Raw genomic sequence first — 23,152 nt, 5'->3', positions numbered from 1 at the left:
TTTAACTAAATCCACTCCACCCACCATTCTGATTCTCTAAAGTGAAGCAATGTTTCTCACCCACAGTAGGCTTCAGCAGAAGTAGCAGAATAAACCTGGAAAAGAGCCTTCCTAAACTCCACTTACATGGGAGTAAGCCTCCTTGAGTTCAATGGGGCTTATGTCTGAGCAGACATGGTTAAGATTGCAGCTGAAACATATCATTCCCACCCTGCCTTGAAAAGGACTTCTTGTAAATGCTGTGCAGAAGGTCATTCCTGAATTTTGACCCTCTGATAGTCAAAGACTTACTTTGGATTTCCACCCTAAATTTATTCATGGCCAATTCATAGCTAAATCATCCTTGCGCTCACAAAGTCACAGTCCAGGGGTCATGCCTCTGTGCTTAAGCACATCTTCTGCATGCAAAATATCTCAAGTTCAGTCCTGGCATCTCCAGTTAAAAGTTCTCAATAGGCTGAGCCGGAAAGAAACCTCAGCCTGAGATGTAAATTACATATTGCTTTGATCATATTGTGTGCCCTTGAGCGTAACAGTCTTCTTTCACAAAGAGCCACACAGGGAACCTATTGAGAGCCCCTCACTCCCTGCTCCAATGCAGGCAGCAGTTGCAAGGGCCCAGTCTGGATTAGGACCACAGCAATGGGCAAAAATATATATTGCAGTCAAGGGTAAATTGACTAGAGCTTATCATGGGAGGAAGTCAATGTAGTGCTATGACAGTGGTTCTTCCAACACAAGCTTGCCAGAAGGAACAAACCTCTTCCACCCTCTGCATGGTGTTTCAGGGATTTTCCCAATGCCCAAGGGCCAGTTTCAGAGTTAATGGGTGAAAATGGAGGAAAGTCCCATTGCAACAGCAGAAGTCCATGTTCTGGCCTCTGCTAGAGGAATGAGTTAGCTGAATCCTGCCTCGTGCAATTGACTAATGTGCAGACTGGTTCTGAGACCACAGCTTGTTGTTGTAGAACAGCCTTCTCCAACTGGGTGCCATCCAGATTATTTGAACTACAACTCCCATAATTTCTGACCATTTGCACTGCTGTTTGTACTGTTTGTCCATACAGGATTCTTTCCCCTGTGTCTATATCGCACTTTCTAAAGTACATACCATAATTGAGTGAGCATTTATAAAGCTTATTTATCCTATTTATTTTGCTTTAACAATTTATTTATTGTGTGCATTAAAAAAAGAAGTAAGCAAGAATTTAGCCTAGGATCCAGAAGTGCCCACTTTGCCTTCAGCTGAAGTCTCCATGAAATGAATGGCAGCTTTGAGTATAGGAGAATGGTTTTCACCGCTTAGTTATTATAAACTTAAAATGTTGCTCAAGGGGAGGCTTCCTTTCAGATTAATGCTTAATGTGGTTTTGGACACGGGGTGGGGGAACATCCAGGGAGTAGAAATTAATCAGTAAGTAATGCAATCTCTTTGAAACAGTCTACATGACACTTGAGAACTCAATTTGTTGATCAACAAGTGCATTTAAATGTAACATTTGCCAAGTGGCAGAGGGAGAGCAGCAACAGCAGGACCTCGAAGGATCAGTTACAACAAGCACCCCCTTTATATTATCTGATTTTCTATAATATTCATGCAAGTTTTATTGGAAAAGAACATAAATTTGAAAAATAAGGATAATTAAGTGAGGCTGCAGTACTAAAGCAAGGAACTAGAAGCTTTTTCCTGCTTTATTTTGCAGTAGCAGCACTTTAGAGAGAGGCCATTTATAAGAAAGAGAACAGTAGTTATGTTAACATGGTAATTAATCAAGTTGGAAGGAAAGAGGAAACAAGTTGCGAATTGACTTCTGCAATAATAAAAAGGAATACTGAATGATACTCTGTAAATTGGCAAGGGGCTGGTAAACAGTCCCTCACTGTGTTTTGGGGATTTTGCATGCACTAAATCAGCTCTCACTTTGACACCCTAATCCAGCAAGAGAGTTCTGCAGGCAAAAGCCTGCTCTTGCATATGGATTCCCTTACCGCACCGGGGACCACACAAACAGGTCGGATACACAGATGTGTGTTTGCATCTCTTGGTATACATCCTCATGTACATCGTCAACTGAAATCACCAGCATCATGGGGGTGCTTGTTGCCATCTGTCTTGCTATACCGATAGGAACTTGCTTCCTCAACTGCTGTGTTAGGCCATGGAACAGCCTGTTCACCAAAATCTGTGTATTAGGATCTGAATGTGTAGAAATCTCTCTCTCTCTGTCTCTCTCTCTCTCTCTCTCTCTCTCTGCGTGTGTGTGTGTATCTCGACATGCCTTTGTCCTATCTTAACTCTATTCACATCAGCCCTCATCCCACCCATGTTTTACTTGGAAGTAGGGATGTCAGGGAACTCTGACAAAAATGAAAATGGGAGTGGAAATTGCTGATGCTTGCTTATTTGTCTCATATCAAGAACGAATATAAATCCAGTGAGTATGATTGGTATTTGCTGTTGTGGCTGCTTTCAGTCTGGAAACAATGTGTAGTTGTGCCCCTCCCACACCATTTGCATGGTGCTTCCTTTACATGGAAGTGAATTGGAAGGAATAACGTAATGACAATGTACCGTAATTTATGTAATTATGTAGTTTACGTAAGTTACACAATTGCGCCACAGTGGGCAGCAAGAGGAATAACATAGGTTTGGATGGAAGAAAACCTTCAGTGGAATAGAAACAGTGCTGGATGTGACTAATACACAGTGGTACAGAAGGCAATGTCTTTTTGGAACCCTGCTTTGAAGCAAGATGTGACTTAAGCAGGACACAGCTAAAGCGCTTACTGTTCTGTGCTTTCCCCTTCGTGTTTAAATGCACTTATATCTATGGTCCCATTTGAGTGTTTTAGTCACCCATGGGATTATCACTGTGTGAGGGACAGTAGGGACAATGGCATTATCTCCATCCCCGCCATTGCCCTCCCAATTGCTTTCCATATGTTATAAGCAAATGTCTGCAGTCTGGGACCTTGCTCTACTTGGCTAGGTTCCCTGTATGATGTAGAACCTTGGAGAGCCCCCTCCTCACTTCAGAAATTAATCTTTCAGGTAGCTGAAGGTGACAGTGATAAAGGAGAGAGCTGCCATGATCATACCTGCTCTCCCTTATAGCCTGGGGGAATGGATTGCCTAAATTGTGCTCATGTAATATTAACATGCCCACAATCAATAGCCTTGAGTACTTGAGTACTCTGCACATGTGCTAATGCAACCTTTGCCAACCAGGTGCCCTCCAGATGTTTTGGACACATCAGCCTTTAGCAAGCATGTGTTGGTTGTAGCTGATGGGAGTTGCAGTCCAAAATGGCTGGGGGGCACTTGGTTGGTGAGGGCTGCACTAATGAACATTGCATGCTGATGATCCAGTGGCTGTAGTAAATGTAGTTATAAATGATGGGATGTGCATCATGTATGTAAAACAGAAACAGCCACAAGTTGCTCCCCTGCTTACCCCTCCCCTCCCACTGTCATTTCCTCTGTGTGTCAGATTTTAGATAGTAAGCTAATTCAGGTCAAGGACCTGTCATTTTAGTACCCTGTAAAGCACCATGTACTCTGGGTGTGATATATAAATAAATAATAATGTTTTGAACACAGATGAGGTGTTTGCTTATACACTGCATCCTCTGCAAATCAGGCCCCAAAGTCCCTGTGGTGACAGTGGTAATTATTCCTTCATAAATGTGCTTGGGAGAGAGACTTTAAGCATAGTAGTTGGCTTGGTTATGTGCTAAGTCAGTGGCAGAACTGGGAGACGTTTGCCAGAACAAGTGGCCACACTGTATTTTCTAAATTAAATTAATTAATGTGGTTTAGTCAAAGTCTTGTTTTTCTTGCTAAATCACCCATAAATCCTCACCACTGCCTGGTTCCACATAGCTTCCATTTGTGGATTGAGAGTGGATTTCTCTGCCGGATGCATAAAGAAAGTTATTCTGATACATAATTCCCTCTGGTTTAGTGTTGAAATCATATAGTGTAGTAACATAAGAGATAGCTGCCCAAGCCTGTATCAGTTGTCTTTGTGTGGTTTTGCTAAGCAGTTTTGCTATTACAGCTTTGCAACACTGCCTCTCCAGTGAGTTTCTTACACTTCCTTTCTGAGAAATGGAAAGGGAGTTCTCTAGTACATTTCCACAAGCGGAAGCATCACACCCTGTGGCTACATAGCAGGGAAAACAACAACTCATCAGCTCCTTCGTACTAGCTTGGACACTGGAGATAACTCCTCCCAGTGGGGCTGGAAAGGTGGACTTGTGTGCTCATCTTTCCTTCCGTGTGATCAGGATGTAGAATATGAGACATGGGGGAGAAAGGAGTTTCATTTTTTAAAATGAAACTTGGATACAAGCCATAGTTGCAATCTCTGAAATATTCATAATGGTTTATTTTGGAGATATAATCTGAAAGGCTGTTTCAGGCTGCTTCACTTATTGGGATACCAGTATTCTTAGGATACCATATGATCTAGAAGGGCCTTCCCCAACAAGGTGCCCTCTACAAGTTTCAACTGCATCTCCCATCAACCTCAGCCAGCATGGCCAGTGGTTACGTATGATGGGAGTTGTAGTGGTAGCCTTTGGGAAAGGCTGATCTACAACAACAAGCAGTGATCTCTAGGGTGTCAAACTACACATTATGTCATTTACATGGTTTGCCCCTATGTGCAAATAGCCAAATAGCAGCAGCATTTCAAATGCAAGAAATACTAAGCCTAGCTATAAAAGAAATCTAAACATATAAATAGCTGGATATCCATAATTAGGCTTTGTACTCCATCTTAATTCTGTGTTAAACATATCATTGTGATTTATAAAACAAGCCTATACATATTTCTGGGAAACTACTCCCACTGTGTTCAGAGGGATGATCCCATTCCCTAGTAAGTGTGTTTAGGATTTCAGACTTAACATTTATGACCCAAAATTACACAAACCACAATCCAGCAAGGGCGAAGTACTTTGAAGTCCCATTGATTCTTAGGGGAAGGTGAAATAAATTTCTTCACATTCCCTTTGAAATTGATGAGATTTCAAAGTGCTTGACTTTGCCTGGATTGTACCCACTTAATTAGATATAAGATGTTCTTGTCCTACCAATATTAAGATCAGCCAGATTCGAAGGAAATAGTTTTGTGCTGATCATAAATGTGCTAACTCTTTAACAAATTAACAGCCCTCTCTGTGAATCCTCATAAGGTTGTATCTGAAGTCAGAATAACAGGTGTAACTGGGGAAGATGCATAGATTTTCATAAACATTGAGCCTGAACATCTGCTTCTGTGAAAAATTCATCTCATTTATGAAGAAAATAGGATATAAATCACCTAATAACCATCAAGAATGTCCTCAAAGTATTCTGCAGGCATGTTCCAAGTTGAAGTTAATGTGACTTGCATCTGCAAACTGCTCTGAAAATTAAGGGGTGTGACTGTTCTGAACGTTAAATACTTTCATATTTTATATAATTCCAGTTGCTGCTAATCATAAATTTGCATGTCGCAAAACATAGGCACTCTAAAGGGATCTCAATACGTGCAGTAATGCTTTTCTAATCTGTGGTTTGTGGGTAGAATAAGGAGATATATTGTGGGTTGTATCCAGTATCCCATTCACACAAGGAACTTCCCATTCCTCTGCTTGTGTGCTCCATGTCTCCCCTTAAATCTGCTCTGGAGGGTTGGGGAAACCCCAGAACTGTTTTGGCAGCATATTGGGGCGGGGGGAGATGTAATCGTTGGGTGCAACTCATGTTTTTCAAAATGCAATGTTATTTTTGCCTTGACAGAGGTTCTGAAGTTATGATCTATTGCCCAGCAAGAGCTGGAGGGTCACAGGTTGGCTTCCCTGCTTTAGGATTTTTTTAAAAGCCCATGAAAAGTGTGAGATATTATTTGCACCTATCTCATTTTGCTTGTTGTTGTTATTTTTGAACTTTGCAGCTTTACGTAAATATATATTAAAAAGAAAGGGCAACATAAAACTTGACTCTGGGTTACACTAACCAGGCTGTCTTTGTGGGACACGAGAGACTGGTGTGATGGGTAACAACAATGTGTATGTCTTTGTCTCCTCTAATCCTTTGGAGACTCTCAGGTCTCAGTGCCGCTGAGGAAGACTAGCAAGGTGATGAGTAACTGAGACCCAGTCTAGGCGTCACCTCCCCTCTCTATTTCATTCTTTTCTGCAGTCTACTATGGTGGGCCCTGAGCTGATGGTAGTTTAAGAATGTAATCTCTGTTTTGATATGTGACAACTCAGAACCCATTATCCAGTAGATTCTTGGTAACTGCTTATTGAAGGCAGCCTAGTTTAAGGCATCCTGCATAGCATTTGCCTTCCAGAAACAAATAGGCATGTAATTACTCTGTAATCACATAGTAATTAGTGTCTACTATGCCTATATTGCATAATTATATGCCCTGCAAATTACATGGAAATTATACTTGGATTTAGTATGCATTTCTGCATACTGTGTTGTAGACAAAATAAACTTGAGGTTTAATATATAATTATAACTGCAGTAATGTTGAAATTCTGTAGAATGTTGTAGCGATATTTTGCCAGTTACAGGTTTTTACTATGGCATGGGGACTGCCATCCTCAAAGTCCCGTGGTCACACTGCCAGCGACTAGAAGTAGCAGTACATGGCCTAGTGGTGGAGGTGATCATGCATCTAGAACCTCAAATGTGAACCAGGACATATATGAGTAACCCACCCACATGGTCCATGTTCACAAAATCATCCCACTCTCTCTCTTTGGGGGGGGGGTGGAGCTGGAAGCATCGTTCAAGGGGATACACCTAAGTAGGGATTTATGTAGATCCTAGTTTTCATTGAAGTACATTGGGCTGCACACTGCTGCATATATAACCTACCCTCATCTCCAGCTGTTTGCTCACCTTGGTGGCTTGAGGATCACAGCTATGAACTTACATGTAACTCTGAAATCCTACTGCCTATCTTTTAGTTGTTTATGATCAGCTCTGGTGCCAGAAGTTTCTTGAGCTGACAAATGTCCTTGATATCTTAATAATACAAATGTTGAAGCAACTCTATAATCCTATTTCTCTCCTCCCTCCCTTCTTTTTATATATGTATAGTGGAGCCTGCCATATCAAAGGGGAACAACTGTTTGGATGCAGCAAAAGCTTGTAACCTCAACGATACCTGCAAGAAATACCGATCAGCTTATATAACCCCCTGTACCAGCAGTGTGTCTAATGAAATCTGCAATAAGCGGAAGTGTCATAAGGCCCTGAGGCAATTTTTCGACAAAGTTCCCCCGAAGCACAGTTATGGGATGCTCTTCTGCTCCTGCCGAGACGTTGCATGTACAGAGAGGAGACGGCAGACTATTGTCCCTGCGTGTTCATATGAGGACAGGGAGAAACCAAACTGCCTGAATTTACAAGATACTTGCAAGACGAATTACATCTGCAGGTAAGATAGCACATGGCAGTGGAGTGATTAATGAGGTAGCAGAAGGAACCTTTGGTGATGCTGAAATTGCGAAGGCTGGCAAGTAGTATTTTCGCCAGGGAACAGGACAATCAGGAAGGAAAACCTGACATCTTTAACAGAATAATAACATCTCGTTAAGTCTACACATTTTAAAAATACCTGGTTTCCCTTGGAGAAACCTAGGAAATGTACGAACTTTTTCCAGACAGAGTTCTGCTGGTAATATTTTCTTGGCAAATAATCATGAGTGAGCACTTAATTAAAACATATTTGAAAGGATGAAAGAATAATTTGGTAGAATTGTGGATAGTTTCTGGAACAATTTGCAGTTTCTTGTGGATTAACCCCTCAGTTTGGACTCTGACTTGTTACAGCCCTGATAACAGGGCCAAGGAGGAAAGGTATTTAGCAGGCTGAACGGGGAAAGAGATTCCTTTCAATGACATAATGGAAATGACTTACTAAGCATCAGTTTGAGCTATTTTACAACAGAAGTGGGAAATCTGTGTTGCTGAACTAAACCTCCCATCATCTGTGATGGGAGGCCATGCAGGCTGGGGCAAATGGGAGATGAAATCTGTCTAGGACATTGGTTTTCTACCAGTGTGTTGTGGCACCCTAAGGTGCCTTGAATGATGGTCAGGGGTGTGGGCAACACTGACCTCTGTCACTCTTCCCTCCCTCCTCTGATATACTCTCGTGTGTCTGCCTCCCAAAGGCTTGCACAGCTGTTTATTGCAGCAGTGCTGGCTATAAGCTCCATAGGTGAATGGTGCCTTTGGGAGACACCTCTCTTTAGGGCGGCGGCGGGGGGCAGCTCAGAGACCAGGGACAGCAGCTGCCTGGAGAGAGGAGTCTGAGGGAACACTCCACAAGGGAGGGTGTTCGAAAAAGGGTAAGAGGCTGCCAGCTCTGCAGGCAAATAGAAACATAACTGGGCTCCTGAGCCCCACAGGGCTGCCGCACAAAAAATGTAGTTGGTTAAGGGAGCTGTGGACTCAAAAAAGTTGAAAACTTCTGGTCTAGGAAATCGTGTTGTTGCAGTAGATGAGCTCATGAGAAACCCCTAAGCTCCAAGATTCCGATTTCTATTACTACCAGCCTTTTCTTTCTGCAGTCTCTGTGCTATGCAACACCTCTCCACCCCTATGTTAAAGTATCTATACTCAAGTTGCAGTAGAGCCCTCATCTGTCTCATGCATTTATTACTAGCTCTGCTGGCAGGACTCATTAGTTGAATCTGCCCGGAGAGAACAGGCTAGTTTATGCTTGAAGTACAATGTTTTGCGAATTGCCTCCTGTGACCTTCCCAACAACTTTTTCCATAATCCGTCCTTAGCACTAGATAGCATTCCCTTGATATGTAGATCACATGAAAGGCTTGCACTTCCCTATGTATATTTCTGCTAAATTGCACAGTCCTGGAATAAAATACAACTTCAACTTATAGGCCTTCCGTTCCTTCTCTTTTGCTCCTTTTTCCTATCTGAATGGTAGCATTTTCACTCAGATATCTGTTTCATTGTTCCATGCTTGTGGAAAATTGGAAAGGGAATGGTTAACGAAAATTGTCCTCATGTTTGAATGTGCAGCATGAATATTTCCTTTAAGTGCCATCATTACTTCTTGCGCTGTCTTCATTCATTTCAGCGTCCAAGTTGCTTAATGCTATTTCATTTTCTCACTTTTCACTCATCTTTCCTGACTTTACGCCTTTCGTTCTCTATCATTGCACAACCCAGCTTCCTGGTCAGAAAAATGTTATTACTATTTTTGAAAGCGACAGGAGTATGAAAATGGATTTCTTCACAGATTACCGAATGCAGTTCTCTTTCCATTCAAAAATGCTGTTCAGTGGGTTTTGCCTCTGAGAGCCTATCTATTTGGGGTAATTGTCTGAGAGCTAGTTCACACTGGCAAGTCACCCACTTGATTGCTGTAGTGCTAAGTGATGACTTGCATGTGTGAATGAGCCATCTCAGGTTTAATACCACCAATGTAATTTTAGTATTGTCCAATAGCGCCACATTTTTCCTATGAGGCTAATTTAAGAATGGGCAGGTAGACTCACTCATAATGGTTTGGGGGTTTCTGAACTGAGAGAGCTTGTCTTCCATTTCCAATGTTCTCCATCCCTAGTGCTAATTTTGACATTCTGCCTATCTTTTTAAAACAGAGGTGAGGCCCTTGGCATAATTTAAAGTTACCCTTAATATCATTTCATGGAGAGGAGGGAGAAAATTAAGCAGGGGGCAGCAGAGAGAAGAAGCTACATCCACACCATACCTTTAAAACACTATTATACCACTGACATTTATGGCTTCCACCAAAGAATCCTGGAAACTGTGGTTTGTTAAGAGTGCAGAGAGTTCTTAGGGAACCTCTCACAGAGCTACAATTTCCGGAGTGGCTTAATGATCAATCCCTTCCCCCCGGGGAATTCTGGGAATTGTAGCTCTGTGAGGTGAAGAAGGGTTTCCTAATGGCCCTCAGCACTCTTAACTATAGTTCCCAGAATTCCTTTGGGGGAAGCCATGACTGTTAAAGTGGTATAATATGAATGGTGCTGATATGATCAGATAGAGAAAAGGTGACTAAACCCACTTTTGACTCTAGCCCTATACATTTCTGGCTCTGATCTGCCCACTGCTAGTACGTGGCTCCTGCCAGTATATGGACCTCTGAGAGACAAAAGGATGCACAGCCCACCTTTAGGGGCTTGACACATGCTCCCACTGTTCCAACAGAACTGTTTCTCATCTTTCTTTTCTGTTTTCTGCAACAGCCTAGAAATACTTGCAACTTACAGCACATGGGTAAATGTGCCACAGGGGAACCTGGGAGTCAAAAGTGCATAACTGTATACTCTATTGCTTTTTCTGGCCCTGTCAGGGGAAGTTTCTTTTGGACAGCTGGAAAATCCTAGTTGCATAGCATGGAAAAGGAGAAGATCCGCAGCGCTGGAGGCCTTTTATGTAATGGCCTAGAACTTAGCCTGCCAACCTAGCAGTTCGAAAACATGCCGAAGTGCAAGTAGATAAACAGGTACTGCTCCGGCAGGAAGGTAAATTGTGTTTCCATGCGCTGCTCTGGTTCGCCAGAAGCGGCTTAGTCATGCTGGCCACATGACCCGGAAGCTGTACGCCGGCTCCCTCGGCCAATAAAGTGAGATGAGCGCCACAACCCCAGAGTCGTTCGCGACTGGACCTAACAGTCAGGGGTCCCTTTACCGTTACCTTTTTACCACTAGTGCTCTTTCAGAGAAGTTGGGATCCAACAGGGCCCAGTCCTGTGAATGGCTTGTGGGATCCAGACTATTATTGGATTGAAAATCAAATTAAGGTACATAATCCAGCAAGTGTAGCTTCATGGATGCTCTTCATATCAATGCAACTTGCATGGAAGTGCATTTGATTCATTGACGCCAAAGAAGGCAGCAAATCCACTGGAGGGCACCAAGTTGGTAAAAACTGCTCATAACTCCTAACTTACAACTTTCTTTTAACCAACCCCTAATAATGTGCAATGAGGACAGAGAAATGCCCAGTAAGTTTGCCTTAATGTTACAAGAAGATTGGAGTGGCCATGAACAAAAGGCTGGTGTTTTTGGAACATCAGTCCCACCCTCATCAGTAGGAATGTGTTTTGATGAAAGAAGCCATTGGTCCTCTTAACATTCTTCTTTATCCCTTTTCATTGTGGTTCTCATAGCCATATCAGGTTTCATCAGATACATTTGCTGAGGTTTCCCACTCTCTGCAAGAAAGCTGAAGTGAACCTTTCCATGTCCCCATGTCCCAGTATTGTCATACTGTTTGCTTAGCAGTTGCAGGCTAAACAAGCACAATTATATGCAGTGCCCTCTAGACACTTCTTTTGAACAGTGAGAGTTTTGTTTAATTTTGTTTTCAAATTGGAAGGAATAAATCAACTGAACAACACTTAAAAACATGTCTGGTAGCTACCATGATTCCTGGTCTTTTGGGAAGATCATTATCCATTTACATCACACATATTAAAACAATAAACAGAGCAGTTTGCACCTGGGATATATAGAAGTCCATTTCTAAGGTCTTGGAGTACTTACTGAGGCTTTCTATGTACTCTCAGTGTCCATTAAGGCAAAATGGACTTGCAAATGCTGACATGCAGACTGTCTACTATCTTTCTCTTCTTTAGCTGTTGACTGACACTCCTTCCTTAGGTGTGTTTGTGTATAGATAGATAGACGTTCCTAATGTATTTTACAAAGAGTGGTTATAAAGTGTAGTATTACTCAGAGTAGACTCATTTAAATTAATGAACATGACTAAGTTAGGTCCATTGAATTCAGTAGGTTTAACAATGAGTAACACATAGTTAAATACCACCCAGTGGAAGTACTTTCAGTACTACAAGTACTATGGAATCACAACTGGCTGTGTAGGGCATCTCACTTTCATTCATAAGTGTACTTTTATTATCTAAAAAAATAGAGATGTGGCTGAATCAGCTGCAATCCCGAGTTCCCTATGGGGAACCCAATCTTGCAGCTCATCTCTACAGAAAGCAGGCTTGAACTCACCACCCATCACCAGTTGTTGGATTGAAAGTGTTATGCAAGAGACTCCGACATGTAGACAACACAGTTCACCTGTCAAGCATCTGACTGTCATAATGATGCCAGGTGATTGACAGGTGGGTTGTCCCACCCACCTGTCAAAGTTGGCCTGTTGAGGTGGGGAAAGATAGTGATCTGGCCGGCTGGGCCAAAAGGGGTTTCTACCCCTGTTTTACTTGGTGCACAATGTCTGCAGTCTCTAAGCCAGGCAAGTACTCATGATGTCTGACCCAAACCCATCTCTCAATAACCATAATGACCAACTCTCTCACTACCAAAACCCTTTCAAACATATCTTGGATGCAAGAGTATATGGATTTCTTCTAATAAACCGTTGGCTCTTCATCAACACACAAAAATCTTCCTTCTCCAGGACAGCATGGAGAGCTGACAGCATAGGAGTGGAACTCCTCTACGATGTTCCTGAACATTTTGTGTACATACCTCTCTTAGCTTTTCAGGTTACCTACCTTGGACTCAAGGAGAAATACATGTTCCCTAAGAGCCAGGAATTCATTATACTGCTAACACACAAACACACACAGCTGCCTAGAACAGGCACATAGTGATACGTTCCTCTTCCTTCCACATTCCTGTTTCCTTTCATATCCTGTAGGTTGTGAGTCTTCGGACAGGTACAGTCTTATATTTTAATCTCTATGCAGTGCTTAGGAAATGTTAGGTATTTTATAAGTGTTTAATAACAATAGTAATAATAATTCAAAGTGCCTATTCATTGCCAAACACTGAATAACCCCCTTGGCCCTGGTGGTTTCCTAGCCTCTTTACCACTTTGCCTTTATTCCAAAAACTGCATTCATTCTTTAAAAAAGTTATGAGATCAAGTGTAGGTTTTTTTTTAAAAAAAGTTTACTGTATTGGGAGACAGGAGGAATGGTCTCCTTGCCTGCCCTCTTGCTGTTGCTTAATCTGCACTGCTGGGTCTCCTTTGTTCTCACATATCTCTGGCACCCTAGCAAAGTACCCTTAAACCTAGCCTTAGGGTTTCTAGGAATGAGTTATTGCACAGAATTCCAGCCAGCAAGCCTAGCACGAATTGGTTTTATCATATATCTTTATATTTTGATGAAGATGGAAATAAATGTGCCAAATTTATCTTCCAGTTGCAGCCCTTGGTGTCTTGAGGCTTGATTTTGGATTCAGTGGAAAAAAAGTTTTGCTACTTGCTTGCTTAGTTTCTATATATTAGTCTTACCTTATACACCCTCCTAAATTATTGATGTGTTTAAATAAAATTACAAATGGAATGTATACCTAATTGTTTTTAAAGAAGCCAGGCAAGGCTGGGGGGTTCAGTATTAATCCATTCATACAATATAATAAAGATTTGGGGAGAATAGGGAATACAGCAGAGCAGAACAACTCAATATCTCTTAAAATAAAAATGTAATTAAAGCATATTCACATCTTGTCCTTTGCAGCTGCTGTATAGATAATGGTCAAAGGAAACAGCTTGGCTGCTGTTGGGGTAGAAGTAGCCAAAAAAAGATATTTCTTTCTTGGCTTGCTTCAGAATCCAGATGTGTTTTTGTACTTAAATAAATAAAACATAGTTCTTAAATAGGAGTCTCTGCAGCTAGCACCATTAAGGACGTTTTATGTCACATATGCCAGCTCCACGCACCCCTACTGAATACCCACCAAAATTTAATACAACGAAGCAACTTTCAGAGCACAGAATTTAAATAGCATTTATATATATATATATATATATATATATATATATATATATATATATACACGCACTGTGTTTTGTGGAGCTATTTCAAGGATCTTATGCAAATTCTCTTTGTATATTCATTGGCGTGGGTCTCCTTTAGACACAAAGAGCAAACAGGTGCACAATCTGCATGTGAAAATCTTCTCTGAAAAGCACAAAGGAGAGCTATATCCGAAGTGAACAGGAGACAGTTTGCTCCCATATGTATGCGATATGAAATAGTAAACATTGATTTTAATACCAGTTCCTTCATGTTTTGAAAATGCACAAGCATTTCCAGTAGACAGCGGTCTGCAAAATATATCACGTAGCATCCTCTGTAACTATAGGATTGGCTAGCTATGCAAAGCGTATTATGTGTCCCAGTCAGGAGCCCTATGGATGTGATCTGTTCCCAGAGCTTCCATGCAAGGGAGTTTTTGCAGTGCTGTAGAGAACTCTGTACACAAAGAGATTCCTATCCATTATGCAAATGCATAAGCTTGTTTGTGCACCGTGGTTCATATGCTTACAAGGCATTATCTAGCAAACCGCACAGTATTGTCTCATAGTTGAAGGAAGACGAAACAAAAAACACCCCCCTCCCCCATGACTGAGATTCATTTCACGGCCAGTAACATTTAAAGTTCTGGTGTACTTGCAGCGGTCACCACACATTTGTGGGGCTACCCCCTAATATTGTTCCAGAAGCAGCAATTAGTGTGGAATATAGCAGCTAGGTTTTTGAGATAGACCTATAACACTGTCATTAAAGGCATTGCACTAACTGCTGATATGACACCTGAGCAAGTTGAAGGGTTTAGTATAAGTCTCTCAACAACTTTGAACCAGGCTACCTTCTCCCTGCCTGGTCACCAAGATCACCAAGAAAGGCCCTCCTGGTTGTTCCACAGCCTTCATTCATCCATATGGAGATATCTAGGGAAAGGGCCTTCTCTGGGGCGCACACTCTTAGCTGAAATAAGGTAATACACCAATATTGGTGAAGCTTCAGTGCATACTGAAAACATTTTTGTTCTTTCCATGCATAAAAGCATAACCTGCACTGTGCTTCTACAAGCAAAGGAACCTATTGGGAATCGCATAGGAATCACATATTGAGTCAGTCTGGCTGGTAGATCGAATGCTGGTTTGAAGTTGGGTTCACATCCAAGCTCAAAAAGTCTCTCATTGATCTGATTTTAAGCTCCGTTCCTGATAACCAAAATGGGAATTATAGTGACCTACCACATAACATGCAAGGACAAGCAGTATAAAGACTTTAAAGCACTTTGAACATTAGAACTGCTATATAAATGATTAATAGTATATATCAAAGAAGAGATTATTGAAGCATGATATGACTTACGCCAACTATAATGTTCATGTATATTTTGAAACATTTTAAAAACATACATTATTTATTCAGTACAGAGCCTATTACATTTTATGCCACAATTTATGAATAAATCTACAAATGTGTACTGCAGGTTCCTTATTGAAAGTGTGAGCTTTCATGTGTGAAACTCTTTCATTACCTATATTTCAGTTCCTCACATTTTCAAGTTATTGGAGCATTTACAGTGTGCAAAGAATGCAAGGCCAGGCCAAGAGGTTTTCCTGTAGAACATTCTCTTTTATGTTACCTGCATTTGATCTTAGTGATTTGTTATGTACACTGGTTTTTAATGCATCGGGTATATGGGCAGACATTTAGTGACTGCTTATTTTATTCAACTGCTGAACAAACAGTAGAACTAAGAAGTTAGGCTTGCAAGAGGAAATAGTCCTAGAGGAGGTTTTTAGTGAGCATTGGTTATATGGACAATGACAAGTTTTGGGAGGTGCCAAAAGAAAGTGATTTGACTGAAGCCACAAGGTTGTTCATGTGAGTTGTCAATCAAGGCTGCTCTCACACAGCCATTCAATGAGATTTGCACAGAAGTATCTCGTGGGTACAGTTCTAATTTAGGGGATAAAGTTAAAACAGTTTCCACAGCCAGAGGTCATTGGGTTATTGGTACAATTCATTTAAGCCTTGTTGCTATATTTCCAGAAAAGCAGCCTCCTTATTTTAGCTGCAGCATTTCAGTGACATGATATTATAGCAAAATATGAAAATGAACAAACAAAAAGTCTGCCAACCTTGATAAATAACAAGCAAAGAATAAATACTTTGTGTACAGTAAGTGCAATTTCACAACTTTAGTGTCTGAACTACCAGCTCTGAGCCTAGCCTACTTCACAGGGGAGTTGTGAAAAATGGGGGAAGGGAAAGACAGTGTACACAGTCTTGAGCTCCTGGAGGAAAGAAAGAAAGAAAAATATATAACAATCAACAAATATGTGCAGTTTCACAACTCCCAGTAAAATACATACAGAAAACATTTTGGCAACCTTGATTAAAAAATGTCCTTGTGTTTAAACTACAGTCTATAGGAATTTTAATATGTTGTAGCTTTAAGGCAAATAATTATCTTATGGTTGTATTTGCTTTGGTGTGTACACACACACACACACACACACACACACACACACACTACTCCTCCTCCTACTTTTATTGCCTAGCCTTCACCAGCAGAAGTTGCAACAATTCAAAATTTGGTGTTAAAAACAGGTAAAACAAATCACAGTTACAGGAGCAGGATGTCAAAGTGTAGGGTAAAGATGGTTACTGCACATTAATAAATAACAGGCCAGTGATGACAAATAGACTGGTAGTGGTCACATGGGAGACTACTACTACTACTACTACTACTACTAATAATAATAATAATAATTTATTATTTATACCTTGCCCATCTGACTGAGTTTCCCCAGCCACTCTGGGCAGCTCCCAATCAAGTGTTAAAAACAATACAGCATTAAATATTAAAAACTTCCCTGAACAGGGCTGCCTTCAGATGTCTTTTAAAAATAGGATAGCTGCTTATTTCCTTGACATCTGATGGGAGGGCGTTCCACAGGGCAGGCACCACTACCGAGAAGGTCCTCTTTCTGGTTCCATGTAACCTCACTTCTCGCAATGAGGGAACCTCCAGAAGGCCCTCGGCGCTGGACCTCAGTGTCTGGCGTGAACTATGGGAGTGGAGATGCTCCTGCAGGTATACAGGACCATGGCCATTTAGGGCTTTAAAGGTCAGCACCAACACCTTGAATTATGCTCAGAAACATACTGGGAGCCAATGTAGGTCTTTCAAGAGTGGTGTTATGTGGTCTCGGCGGCCACTCCCAGTCACCAGTCTAGCTGCCGCATTCTGAATTAGTTGTAGTTTCCAGGTCACCTTCAAAGGTAGAGCACATTGCAGTAGTCCAAGCGAGAGATAACCGGAGCATGCACCACTCTGGCGAGACAGTCCACGGGCAGATAGGGTCTCAGCCTGCATACCAGATGGAGCTGGTAGACAGCCGCCCTGGACACAGAATTAACCTGCACCTCCATGGACTGCTGTGAGTCCAAAATGACTCCCAGGCTGCGCACCTGATCCTTCAGGGGCACAGTTACCCCATTCAGGACCAGGGAATCCCCTACACTCGCCCACCCCCTGTCCCCCAAAAACAGTACTTCTGTCTTGTCAGGATTCAACCTCAATCTGTTAAGCCACCATCCATCCTCCAACCGCCTCCAGGCACTCACACAGGACATTCACTGCCTTCACTGGTTCTGATTAAAAGAGAGGTAGAGCTGGGTGTCATCTGCATACTGATGGACACCCAGCCCAAACCCCCTGGTGATCTCTCCCAGCGGCTTCGTATACATATTAAAAAGTATGGGGGAAAGGACAAAACCCTGAAGCACCCCACAAGTGAGAGCCCTGGGGTCTGAACACTCATCCCCCAACACCACTTTCTGGACACGGCCCAGGAGAAAGGAGTGGCACCACTGTATAACAGTGCCCCCCGCTCCCAGCCCCTCTAGACAGTCAGTGGTGTCAAAGGCCGCTGAGAGATTGAAGATTAGAGGGTGGGACTGCAATATCATATATATTTTCTCAGTAGGAAGGAAATCTCATTTATTTCAAGGGCATTACTTCTGAGTAAAATATATCAAAACCACCCATTTGTGTTTCATCCTGTAATGGCAGAACACTTGGGGAGTTTTCTTCTTTTGATTGCTTAGCAACAGTGATCAAGTGTCCTTAGCAATGGCGCTGCCTGTTGACTGCCAAAGCATTAGAGCTGCCTCTGTGTTTTGTGTTCTAACTTTGTTCAGAAATATCTGATTGAATTCCTTTAAAAAAAAAAGAAAAGAAAGCTAAGATTCTGGGACCCTAGAATCATAGAATTGTAGAGTTGGAAGGAACCCTGAAGGTCATCTAGTCCAACCCCCTGCAATGTAGGAATCTCAGCTAAAGCATCCAGGACAGATGACCATCCAACCTCTGCTTAAAAATCTGCAAGGAAGGAGAGTCCATACTACTGTCAAACAGCTCTTACTATCAGAAAGTTCTTCCTGGTGTTTAGTCAGAATCATCTTTCTTGTAACTTGAAGCCTTTGGTTCAAGTCCTACCCTGCAGAGCAGAAGAAAACAAGCTTGCTCCATGTGACAGCCCTTGAGATATTTGAAGATGGCTGTCATATCTCCTCTCAGTCTCCTCTTATCCAAGCTAAACATATCCAGCTCCTTCAAGCACTCCTCACCCAACTCCCTCAACTAACTGTTCCTCAAAACGCTTGGTTTCCAGACCCTTGGCCATCTTGGTCACCCTCCTCTGCAGTGCGGGTAGGTATTTTAAAGTGTGGCCAATCCAAACTAACAATAATAATGCAGAGTTATCTTCACTTTGCATTGTTTTTAAAGGATGACCATTTATTAACAGACTCCACAGCTTTCATGAAAATTGGTTATAAGAGAAAGCTTGCTGCTTTCATTCCCAGCGCCCACCCTTTAAAATGAACCAAGTTCCCAGAAGTTCCTTACTTTTTGTTTATAATGACCCAAGCAGCAAGGATTCATATGAGAGCTGGGTCTAAGAAGGAAAAGAGAGATGCTTTGGAGTTTAAATGGAAAACAACATTTCACACTTCCTCCTTCACAGTTTGTGCAGTTGCTTAACTTTGCTAACGTTCTGCTGGGGGAGGTCATGAAGATGAAAAGCCTGGCAAGATGGGGGTGATGGAGCCTTTTCAAAAGAAAGGGAAATGGCAAGCAAGGGGGCCAAAAAATGTAATCACCAATAGTTGCACATTGCTCTTTTCCTTTTAATAGTTCTTCACACAGCTCAGCTTCAAGCTTTAGGAATCAGACAATAGGTCTTTTGTGAAGCTGTTCTGAAAATTGCACAGCAGTATTTTGCTCAGAAATATAGAAGCTTCTCAAAACCAAAATTATCCAAAATGAATGAATGCTGCTTTGTAAGCAAATGACTAAAAATGCAGTGTTCACATTAATATTTGGCCTTGTTAAGTTAGGTTCTGACTTTTATTATATAACTCCTTGATTTGCTATCCTGAACCAGTCAAGTCATCTTTGACACCATCTGCACTATAAATTTAAAAGACTATGATACCAGTTGAAACATTTGTGGCGTCCCCCCCCCCAAAAAAAAATCCATATAAGTGTAGTTTGCTAAGGGTGCTGAGATTTATTAGGAGATCCCTGTTCTCTTCATAGAGCTACAATTTGCAGAGTGCCCTAGGAAAATGAATTGATATTCAAATCACTCTGGAAATTTTAGCTCTGTGGGAGGAATATGGGTCTTCCAATGACAGCCTTAACAAATTACACTTCCCAGAATTCTTTGGGGGAAGCCAAACAGTATAAAATAATAATAATAATAATAATAATAATAATAATAATAATAATAATAATAATTTATTTATTTATACCCCGCCCATCTGGCTGAGCTTCCCCAGCCACTCTGGGCGGCTCCCAATCAAGTATTAAAAACAATACAGCATTAAATGTTAAAAACTTCCCTGAACAGGGCTGCCTTCAGATGTCTTTTAAAGATAGGATAGCTACTTATTTCCTTCACATCTGAAGGGAGGGTGTTCCACAGGGTGGGCGCCACTACTGAGAAGGCCCTCTGTCTAGTTCCCTCTAACCTTACTTCTCGCAATGAGGGAATCACCAGAAGGCCCTCGGCGCTGGATCTCAGTGTCTGGGCTGAATGATGGGGGTGGAGACGTATTTTAAGTTTATGGTGCAGGTGAGTGAGGCCCATTAAGCCCTGTTGAAACCACTATGTGGACAATGGCAATTTTGAGCCCTGTTTTGGTTAAGTCAAATGGCTACTGAAATATTTTGCAGGAGAAACATTTGTACAAAAGCATTTGTTTAGTGGCATTCTTGGCTCACTGCCGTTTCCCCTTTTCTGAGAATTGTGAGGATCTAGAGAGCAATATCCTTCATGCCAGCGGTCACCATCAGGGGTTTTATCTTGAGATCAACAGTTTAGCTAATTTCAGACTCTAATTTGTTTACATGATCAAGTGATTAAACCAAGGCCACAGAAGCAAGCTGAAAGCAAGATAAAGAGACCCTGGTTAATTAGATGCTTCTCTTCCATTGTAGAGTAAGTATCCATATGAATAGTACTTTGATCATTATCACTAACAGAGCTGAGTGGAGTTCAGAATTTACTGCCAGCACAAAGTGACCTAGAGTTTTCTGAGATAGTAACTCAAGAGCAGCCTATGATATCGAGAGTAAAGGTGTCTGGCTTTATCTTACTGGGATTTCCATACCCATGTAAAGGAGGATAAAACTGGATGAACTCGTCCCTGCCCCCTTCCAGCACTGAAATTACTCTTGAAAGAAGCATCACCTGCAGCCAGTTGAATAGTGACATGGTGCACTGTGCCCACAACAATTTCTCCAGTTTGCAAATGTGCCCATGACCCCCCAAAACATTTTGCTATCCCTGCTCTAGCATCTTAGGCAGAGGTTTTGCACATTATCTCCTTTCTTAAACAAGAGATACCATTAATTGAACCTGGAACTCTCTGCAGGCAAACTTACTCTTCCACAGAACTACGTATGATCTCTTCCACTATTCAACTGCCTCTTAATGCCAAATGACTTTTTAAAAAACAGTGATTGCACAGTGATTATCTAATCCTGTCTTTGTTGTAGTTGGATAGGATAGCGACTCTGAATCATCTTCAGAAAGCAACTGCATAAATCCGTATTCAGGCAAACATGTTGTTGTTTACCACAGGAGGTGACCTGGAAAATAGTTATTGACTTGGAAGGCTGGTGCTCATTTCCATGCCCTTTCTATGCATAATCTGCGAGCAATTTGCATGAAATTAGATACAAAACTCTGTCTGGTAGACATGTTGCACACAAGATCTGTGGATCTTTAACTCTTTGATGTGTGTTGCTTTTCAACGTTTACAAAACGGTTAATTAAATATTGCAAAGCACATCAGGCCCAATCTTAGCAGTTCCTCCTTGTCATTAGATAAGGTGACTCAATAGCTCTTCTGATTGTTAAACTCAGAAGGACAAAACCTTGAAATTGCTCCCCTAAAGTATGGAATAAATGTTGGAGCACTAAGATGTAAACCTATAATGCATCCCAAGACAGTTTAGCTTTAATTTCTTAGCTATTCAGACTTTGCTTCTGCAAGTTTTTCTGTGTGCTCAAGTGCATGGTGGGCTACTGTTGTTGTTTCTTTAAGATGGCAATTAAGATTCATTGGCTTTGATTTCTTGGTATTTTAATTGGCAGCTCCTCAACTAAAATAATAAATATTGGATGCTTCCTTAAATGTTGGGTAAGTCATGTGTTGATCACTCTGTTTTGCCTGACCTAACATTCATTTTAATAGAACATCTACTGCTACAACTGATAGTACTATTGCTACTGCTGCTTGCTGCTTCAAGTATAGGTGGCTGTGAAAGAGTAAGCTGGTAAATTATTTGAATGGGGCATGGTGATGAGCAAATAATCCGGCACCATGTAAGGAGATCAGGAGCAAGTCAGCTACTGAGCAGAAACTAACAGATGAGGAACCTCTGGGCCTCCAGATGTTATTGAACTTCAGTCATTCTTGACTGCTGGCCATAAAGGCTGGCACTCGTGAGTCCAAGTGCAACAACATCTGGAGAGTGCCCCATTGCTGAAACAGGATCCAAAATAACATGTGAACTAGCCATTAGGAAATTTCTACCCTTATGAAGAATTGCATACCCATTTGGTTGACTAAAGTGTTCCAAACGCTCAATGCCACTATACAGTAGGGTTAAAATTTTCAAGGAGTTAACTGCAGAAGGTTTATACAACTCTAGGAAGACCTTGTTCCCCATTTCTGTAAGTTAACAGGGATACAAGTGTGCTATCAAATGAGCCTCTGGTGGAACTCACCCTGCGAACTTCCATAAATTGACATCAGGATAGATTTGGCTTCTTGTGTATTGTATTGCCCATCTGCAGGCAGTGTTAAGGAAAAAAAATGTCAGCTGATTCCACCATTACACTATGCTGGGTTTTCTAAAGGTTATGTATATCAGTGTGCATTAGAACATAGAATGAGAATATTTCTTTTGGCAGTTTATATATCATAACAGCTCAGTGAAAATCTTAAGTGAAACTAAAAATAGAGTATGATGTTATGCTTCTCAGCAGTTTATGTGCTTGCATAAACAGGAATGTTAAATATCTTAATATTCATTTTGCATTCAGTTTTAAATGCTGCCATATTTCTGTGCCAACTAAAAAAGGCAAGTTCACTCTCCCAGATTTGAAACAGAAGGTCAGTAATATGCATTGTAAAGCTAAGCTTTGAGTTCCCAAGACTTGGAAGTGAGTGACATAAAAAAGTTTCATGGTGCATATTTAGTCTAGATTTCCTAAATTGGCTGGCTCAGACCATTAAGAGATGATCTTATGTTCAAATATATCTGTGTAGGCTATATTTATTCAAGTACAGACTGTAAACCCTTCAGATTCACACATTCTTATAAATCACAAGAATTGCACCTCTACTCAGTGATATCAGCCAGACATTATTCAATGTTTCTTCATGTTCAAGAGCTGTCTAGGATTCAACCTATCCCATTCATCATCCTACCATTTTTAATCACTCATAATGAAATGCCAGCCTCCATTTCAAAGTACAGATGACTAGAAACACTATGGCTATGACAGCTACAGTTCTGTGGTTGCCAGGCCCATTCACTGTATTGCCAAGTTGCCCTAAAAAGTCTGAAACTGGCACAGATTTCTTCAGAGTTGGTCATTTGAAAATGTAGACAACTCAAAAGTATATATATTTATAATAGACTAGAAAACAGATGGTCTTCCATATTATGAGAATTTGTCAAGCCTTCCATAGCTATACATCAACACTCCCCCTTAAAAGTCGTCCTAAAATATTTCAAGGGTCTGGTGACACTGATGATGTTATGCATT

General features: G+C 41.3%; 1 protein-coding gene across 1 annotated transcript in view; it reads left to right on the top strand.

Moving 5' to 3' along the window:
• The window catches only part of GFRA1 (GDNF family receptor alpha 1), a 197,204-nt gene that overhangs the window by 110,461 nt on the left and 63,591 nt on the right, over positions 1–23,152 (top strand). Inside the window, exon 4 of the mRNA XM_081006021.1 lies at positions 7,109–7,448. Coding sequence (XP_080862147.1) covers positions 7,109–7,448 — 340 coding nt within the window. The remainder of the gene's footprint in view (positions 1–7,108; positions 7,449–23,152) is intronic.

This window comes from Podarcis pityusensis (assembly GCF_964106645.2).
Source record: "Podarcis pityusensis genome assembly, chromosome: 5".
Lineage (NCBI taxonomy): Eukaryota > Metazoa > Chordata > Lepidosauria > Squamata > Lacertidae > Podarcis > Podarcis pityusensis.
This window is presented reverse-complemented; position numbering and strand designations above follow the sequence as displayed.